Genomic DNA, 8,401 nt, shown 5'->3' on the forward strand with positions numbered 1-8,401 from the left:
TATATATATATATATATATATATATATATATATATATATATATACACACACACACACTAAGATAGGTTAGTATCGCCCAAGAATAGAGTTTGTATTAAAAAGTTGGTTTCATGCACTGTAATCTAGTCTATGGATAAACGTAGACTTGTGGAAGATACTTAGTTCAATTAAGTTGATATTAGGTAGTCTCATTAGGAGAATATGTGTAACCTAGGAACGAAGAGTAAATTTCTATTCCATAACACTATCAAGTGTCAATGTACGCTAGCTCCGTATGGGATGACCAGAAATGATGGGTCCCGAACAGGAAACTGTTAGCGGTATGTTTGGTCATCTCTCATAGTAGGATGACAACACTTGACCATTCTAGGGGGTCTCATGAATTACGTTGTTAGTATAGGCTCATAACCTACAGACGTAGATGAAAGGTAATACCCTATTTATCAAATTTATCTGAAGACTTGGTGCTTTAAGACTTAGACTAGCTAAGGGAACCCCTAATTGTGAAGTCATACCCTTACCTTAAATGGTTCGCCGGGGAGATAATTATCATATCAATATTATGGGATTGAAATCCTTATGTATCTCACAAGGTTTCTCCAACCTGACCCATTCAGTTTATATGCATCACAGTTATTAAGATTTAAGCTATTGGAACTTGACTAGGATTTCGAGTGATTAAGAGATAGCCTGCAATAGTATTCAGGGCCATCATGTCTTTACGTTGTAGCTTATGTATATGTATTAATTATGAGATTCTTAAGGTTTTAACATTTTGGAAACAAACATTTGTAATCAAAATGATCTTTTGTATTGGGATTTTTCACTAATATAAATAAATGATTTTAAAAGCGTAAAGAAAAGTATTAATTGGTTGTGAAAATTAGATGAGGTCAGAAACAGTGGGTACCATTTTCCTTTTATCTTTTTCTTTTGACATTTGAATTGTGTAGTGCCAACTACATTTCTTTTTTTTTTTTTAAATTATGATCATTACTTTTCTGTTTTGCAAACTTGTGGAGGTGTGTTGGTTGTATCGTACAACATGAACAACTATGAGTAAGGTATTTTCAAAGTTTTTAGACTGGCTCTACGTGTACTATTTGTAAAATGGGAAGTAGACAACCTTAGGGATAATGACTTAAAAGGGTAATATATTTTTCGATTTGTATACATTTGGTCACTGAGTTTTTTTTTTGTCCACATTTACCCATTTAACTTGTTAAACTGTGCACATTCAGTCATTATGACCAGTTACTCCAGGTTTGCCGGGAAAAATAACTTAATAGGGTAATATTTTTCTCATTTTGTACACATTTTGTCCTTAATATTTTTTTGTTTCAAAATAAGTCTTTTTTTTTACTCATTCAGTATTTATTAATGATTTCATTAGGTTTTTCTCACGACATCTTATGTGTGACAATCATTGATAAGGTGTTTGGGGTTGTTGATGCTTATGTCCATCGCGGTCTCGAGCTTCGTTGCATAGGCTTGTGGTTTGGCTTAGGTCTTTGTTTTGAACGTCGTAATTTCTTCATATGATATCAAACTTTAACGATCGTTATATCAACGTGTTTGTTTTTTGAGTCTACTACAAATTTCCCTAAAATTACTCCCATTAAAATGTAGTATATTTTTACTTACGATTTTATGAAGAAAAAAAAAAGCATTCATACATGCATTCGTAAAAACGTATGAATATAAAGATCGTAAATAAAAATATATTACTTTTTAATTGGAGTAATCTAAACAAAAGTTGTAGTAAACTGAAATACGAACGCATGGATATAAAGATCGTTAAAATCTGAGATCATATAAAGAAGCTATGGTGTTCAGAACACGAGTAGTCGAGATCGCGGTGGACATGATCATCAAAAGCCTCAAACACCTCATTAATGAATGTCCCATGTAAGATGTCGTGAGAAAAACCTCAATAAATCATTCATAAGTATTCAATTAGTACAAAAACAAAAATGACTTAGTTTGCAACAAAAAAATATATTAAGGACTAAATGTGTACAAAGTGAGAAATATATTACCCTATTAAGTCATTTTTACCAGCTAACCTGTAATAGCTGGTCATAAGGACTGAATATGTACAGTTTAACAAGTTGAAGGGATAAATATAAACGAAAAAACACTCAAATGAGCAAATATGTACAAATCGGAAAATATATTACTCTTTTAAATCATCATTTTGTCTTTTTTATTTTAGATATGTAACAAAGGCATTGTTTATATAATTCTTTGAAGTATATATGGGGTTTTGTGTAATTTTCTCTATAGCCATGATTTGACTGCAATCCAAATATTTCTTTTCTAAAGTTGTAATAAATTTATTAGAGACTTTTGAAATCCTCCCTACATGTGAGTACAACTTTTATTCATCATGTAACAATGTATCATCAATTGTATATATAATGACATTATATAAACAATTAAGGATGATTCCTTTATCCAACAGGTCAACCCTTTCAAGGAACGGGTATTACATTAGTTAGTAGTTAATTATTGGAAGTTGTAACTTTTATTTGTGTATAAATGTTCAACAAAAGCAATATTAGCTTTTAAAGGTGTAAAATTACATAAAAACTATGTTGGTGCTTATAGAATTTCAAAAATGTAAATTCCTTTAAGGACACGAGTTCTGTCACGTGGTTATTAGCAGTCAAGAATTTGTGATCTTCATGTTGATTTTACATTTATGTTATGTTTTCGGTTCGTCCGATAACATGCCTCTCTCATTCTACCTTTCATATAATCAAATTTTATCGTGAGTAATCAATCGGAGTTCTAGACGAAACATGGTAATAATAATAATAATAATAATAATAATAATAATAATAATAATAATAATTAGATTTATGGTGTGTTTGGAAAAACTAGTCCGTAGCTGACAGCTAGTAACTAGTAGTTGGTTACTAGAAGTTATAACTTTTATTTGTATATAAATATTCGGAAAAAAAATAATAATAGCTAGTTTTTAAAAGTGTAAAAATTACATAAAACGTAAAAGCTAAGAGCTCTAAGAAACCTATCTAACGATTTTGTTTTTTGTCGGCTGTATCTTAAAACCTATAATATAGATCTCAAAAATTTCATTCCATGCACGCCCTTATTATTTGTGACAGTTTGATGTTTAAATTTTTAATGTTAAATTGTGGGCTTGTTTGTGTTGGTGATAACAATTGGATAAATTACTTATCTTTTCTAATAAATGAAGATCTTTTTTGTCACTTGTCACACTCTCATTTAATTTGTCAAATGTTGTTTTATGGTTATTTTGAATTACTCCACATGTCATTTTATGAGTTTTTTATTTTATTAAATTTCATTTAAATGTAATAACTACAATAAATATAGTAATAAATTGATATCAATTTCATTACTAAAATTACCTTTTAATTTCAAAATTCTCAAAATTGAAGCTCATTAGTTTCTTTTATTTATTTAAATTATTTGTTTAAATTTAAAAGATAAAAAATATTTTCATCATAGTAATTCATTATTTTTTTTATTTTCTTTTAAATTCAAAGTTCTCAAATATTTTGACATTTATATTTAACTTTTTTTTTAAATTAACACATGTAATACATGAGTCTCACAACTAGTCGATATTATATATCCAATCGTTTATTAGATATATTAACAATTCGATAATCAGTCCTCAATATTAGTTATGTGCTCTGAAAGTATTTATTCAAGTAACCGCACTTGAAAGCGATCTAAATTGTGACACTTGTAAAAAACTCTACCATGTCTCTATTGAATGATTTTTATTCACTACCTCTGCCTCTATATGACGATCGTCCCTTTCCACTGCAACTTTGAATTTATATAAAGCATGGTCTCCATCGTTTCAACGCTTAAACTTCTTCTCATGTGTTGCTAACAAGTGAGCTCCAAAGTTCATCGAGTGCTGTTTTTTTTTTTTTTTCTATATCTATTGATTCTTCAATCGACATGAAAATGCATGTGAATATCTCAGTTTCCACTTTCTGGAATTCGACATCCTTTCTCCATTGTCGTGCATTTGTTTAGTCGGTATATTTTCCATGAAAAAATAATGATACATTATGCATCCATGAATATATGAAAAACCGTACAATAAATGGTATATGTCCACTAATAATAAGAAGAAAAGTTTTCTGATTTCTAAACGTTTTTTACTGTTGCATGTTGTTAATTCTTGAGGAATCAATGCTATTAAATAATTTATAACTCAACTAGAAAAGTCTTAGAATACATATTGAAAAGGACAAAACAAAATTCACCTAAAAAGAAAAGACTCACTCACGTGAACCCTACCAACTCAATCCAAAATAGGTTGGGTTGAGATTCAACCTATTTAAGATTGATGGATCAATCCATCTAACTCATTTAATTAAATAAGTTGAATTAGGTTAAATATTATCAATTTGTCAATCCGTTTAACTTTAATATATATTTAATTAAACAATTATTTGAGTATTATTATATATTAATCAAAGTATTAATTTATAAATTATGATATTGTATTATTATTTATGTTTTATAAAAATTCAATCCTAATTTACATCTTCTTTTTAACATTAATTACTCTTCAAAATCACTTTGAAAATAAACATTTATAATGTTATTTAAACAATTTATTTGTATTTATGAATTTGGATTATGCTTTTGTCATATTTATGAAGTTTTATTTACATTTGGAACTAATTTAAGTGGTATAATATTTAGTTAGTTAATTTATTTATTTGATTGTAAATAGGTTAACACAAGTTTAACCTATTTATTTAATAGATTTTGTCGGAAACTACATACACAAATCAACCCGATAACAATCCATTTATCTAAAGATTAGGTTGACTTGAAAATATCAACCCAACCCATGACCACCCATTGTCTTTGTGTGTCGCTTCCTTTAACATTTTCACCAGCTATGTGAAATGAGATAAATATTGGACTAGATACAAACAAAATGAAATTATTTAAAAATTTAAATACTACAAGAATATAATTACAATTCCCATCAACCAAAAAGAATACAAGCAAATCATGTCTTCTTTATACCATTATGACATGTTTAGCTCGTAAAAAACTTATTGTCCTTCGTATAACATTATATGACCTGTTATAAGTTATAACCAGGGACAATAGCTCTTTGTTTAGGGACATTATAGAAAAATGCAAATAGTTGGTCGGCCAATTTAATTCTTCTGTTTATCATAATTTTGTATGTTTCTTACTTTTTTTTATAAATATGTTTATCTAGATCGTTAATAGTTTAGATTTTGGCTCAATGATGTAGTATTTGCTTCATATCTATTGAGGGTTATTGGTGACTATGATATCTCAATTTTTTTCTTCCTCAAGTGTAGAATGCTCATCTACACTCACACAGTTTATTCAATCCAAAAAAGAAACAGTTGTTTTTTTTTTCATACAACACTTCTTTCAAAAGAGACATCATTTAAAAAGAATCCAAAACATTTTCACAAATGAAGCGAACACCTGACTGAAATTACAGAAAACTCCAATCAACAATTGTCAACTCGAGCCACCATGGGAATTATTTTGTCATTTTGGAGCACATCACTGTTAGCTTAGTGGTTATCTTCTTCTTCACAAAACTTTGAATACTGATCGCAGTCCATTAGAGATTTAACCTCATCAGTGTTGCTCATCTCAACTTTTATAATCCATCCATTCTCATATGGGCTCCCGTTTACCTGAAAACATTACTTAATTTTTTATCAGATTAGGGAGTAGACAGGGTTGTGTAAATTCTATTTATTATATCTCTAAAAAAAAGGAGCAATGGAAAAGTTACCAAGCCAGGTGAGCTGGTGAGTTGTTCATTGATTTCAACGACTTTGCCAGAAACAGGAGAGTTAATATCACTAGTAGCCTTAACACTTTCAACTGCACCAAAACCACTACCTTGTGTTACATCTGTCCCTACTTCTGGTAACTCAACATACACCACATCCCCCAAGTGATCCTGAGCATGATCTGTAATCCCTATTGTCACACACTTGCCTTCAATTTTTGCCCATTCATGTGAATCTGCATACTTTAGATCCTTCACAACTGAAACCAATACAAAATCACGTTATCAGTCTAAACATTCCTAATCACCATAATAATAGATTTAGCATCATTCTGTATGGTTAAATGTACTTTTTTCGAATTTATTCAATGAATAAAAGGTTTGTCTAATGTACAGGATACCATTTCATAATCTTGGTCTTTTCCTATATCATGACTTGATTTTCCCTAAATTAGAATCCTGACAATCTCCAGATCTCCCAGTTTAACTTACTATTAAGGATTATTAACTTACTATTAAGGGCTTAGAATCGTCTCTATGTAGGATTTAGTAATCTAGATTGATGCTCACATTATGAACATCATGAAATTCGAAGATGCATGTAACCAGAACTCCTGCGCACACATCGAGAAACTAGATCACTTGACATGATCGAGCATGTTCATTTCTAAAAGAGAATTCATCAAAATCGATTCGAAAAATTAACGAAAACTATCAAGCTGTAACGTTTTTCAAGACGGATCATACAAAATTGTGTGTTCTAGACAGTAGATAAGAGTATCAGATTTTGAATGTAAGAAAACCCTAGATCACATGGAAATCTGGGGGGGAACCGATGAAATCAAAAGTAGTGTAGAAAGGTGATGGAAGTGGAGTGATTACCAGAAGCAAAACCTCTGTTGAAAGTAGCGATCTTGAGGTATGAAGCAGCTTTGGATGCCCATAATCTTGATGCCATCGCCATTGTTATTGATAAATAGATTCACCAAGCAACTGTTCCCCTGCTCCTCTAGCAATAGCAAGGGTAAAGAAAGGGTTTATGTGTGTGAAACTTCCCACTAGTATGTGTGTAGTGCGTTGCTAGGTCACTTCATTTTAGGTAATAACGATCCAAAAAAACATAATTGTCAAAATAAAAAATAAAAACTATTAACAAATTTAATAATATATATAAAAATGAAGGGGGTAAATACTAAATATGAAAAGTTTGTCACCAAACGTAACGATCCCGCATTGCCCGGGTGAGCATCATCAGGGTTGGTGGAGTGAAAAGGGAAAAGAAAAAACAAATAGTGACGTCATAATTATCCAAATTAATATGTTTATTTTGTATTTTTTTTTTTTTTGGTATGGCAAGTAGAAATATATAATAAAAAAAAACAAAAAATAGGCGGTAACCTCAAGCCTAAGTATAACCAGGGGCGTAACACGAGTACAAAAGTTAAGAGGACCTAAAACTCGAGACTTCCAATAATGTCACGACCATACTCACTTTTCTTAATAAATCCACCTAGCAGCAAAGTAGAAAATAATCTAACCCTTCCCAATGGTTGGTTTTGTCCCATGCATATTATGGAGAGTCTTAAGGCATTAAGATGTTGGGCTTTTATGGATTAAGCACTTATTAAGCATGCAAAGTCATAAAGTTGGAAACTTTATGACTCCTATTGACAATGTGACATTGGATCTGCAATTGGACGTATTAAGTCGTTATATTAAGCACTTTATGGGAAGAAAATGAAGTCTGGAGTTATGCTTCGCGAACCTGGGAGTACGCCCAGCGTACACAGTCAACAATCTCGATTTGATCAACGGAGGAGTACGTCCCGCGTACCTGCAAAGTACGCCCCGCATACGCTCACTGGGTCGACTCGGCTGAGTTGAATCAGTTGGGTTGACTCAGTTAACTTATGATTTTGACTCGTTTGACCTTGGACTTTGACTCTTTGTTGACTCCGTTGACTTTTGACCAAGTTTGACTTTAGGTTAAACATGAGGGTTTGGATTGGCGATTGAGATTTTATATGGTTTTAATGTTAGTGGTTCCGCAGGAGCGAGAAATGCAGCAGGGATCGGATCATGATATTCTCGGGTTTCTTCATTTCAAGTGAGTTTCGCCTCATTATACCGTGGATCAAAGGCACCAATGTCGGCACACTAGTTTTCGGTTATCTATTAGTAGAGGGATGTCATAGGGACTGTATATAGTCACGTATGATATACTTAGGACTTTTGATCTAGGCTCTCTTACATGTTCCTTGTTTGGTTGTGGTTCTAGGGTAGGGTCATTTGTCTGGGTGGCTATCTCACCTCTGATTATATATGGTCAGGCGTTTCTTAGATTGTTGTTACTTAGTATGACACGGTGTTGTAGTGATTGGTTAGATATGTATTCTGGTATCGAGTATGCAGATAGGTTGTGGTGATCTGTTAGATCTGTATTCTAGTGTCGAGTAAGTTGTTATGTTGTGGTGACAGTGGCAGACACCGAAAGTTGTCACAGCAGTGGCATAATTTTGTTTTTCGTCCGAATATAATAACATAAAAAAAGTTAAAAGTACTAGCACATCAAATCGATCCATTACATCT

The 8,401-nt window shown here is 31.5% G+C and overlaps 1 protein-coding gene across 1 annotated transcript; it reads right to left on the reverse strand.

Moving 5' to 3' along the window:
• Window positions 1–5,431: 5,431 nt before the first annotated feature.
• LOC111883680 (glycine cleavage system H protein 2, mitochondrial) lies at window positions 5,432–6,892 on the reverse strand. Its single transcript, XM_023880001.3, has 3 exons — window positions 6,695–6,892; window positions 5,813–6,072; window positions 5,432–5,711 (listed from the first exon to the last, which is right to left on the reverse strand). Exons 1-3 carry the CDS (start codon window positions 6,774–6,776, stop codon window positions 5,586–5,588), a joined length of 468 nt encoding a protein of 155 aa, XP_023735769.1. The 5' UTR covers window positions 6,777–6,892; the 3' UTR covers window positions 5,432–5,585.
• Between the last annotated feature and the right edge of the window lie 1,509 nt (window positions 6,893–8,401).

The sequence above is a fragment of the Lactuca sativa genome, chromosome 3 (genome assembly GCF_002870075.4).
Source record: "Lactuca sativa cultivar Salinas chromosome 3, Lsat_Salinas_v11, whole genome shotgun sequence".
NCBI lineage: Eukaryota > Viridiplantae > Streptophyta > Magnoliopsida > Asterales > Asteraceae > Lactuca > Lactuca sativa.

Bases quoted from the DNA above. Each gene is read 5' to 3' on its own strand.
- LOC111883680 (XM_023880001.3), bottom strand. From the start codon at position 6,776: ATGGCGATGGCATCAAGATTATGGGCATCCAAAGCTGCTTCATACCTC. The intron at 6,073-6,694 runs GTAATCACTCCA...TATTGGTTTCAG, and splicing joins CAACAGAGGTTTTGCTTCTG to TTGTGAAGGATCTAAAGTAT. The intron at 5,712-5,812 runs GTAACTTTTCCA...TAATGTTTTCAG, and splicing joins TCACCAGCTCACCTGGCTTG to GTAAACGGGAGCCCATATGA.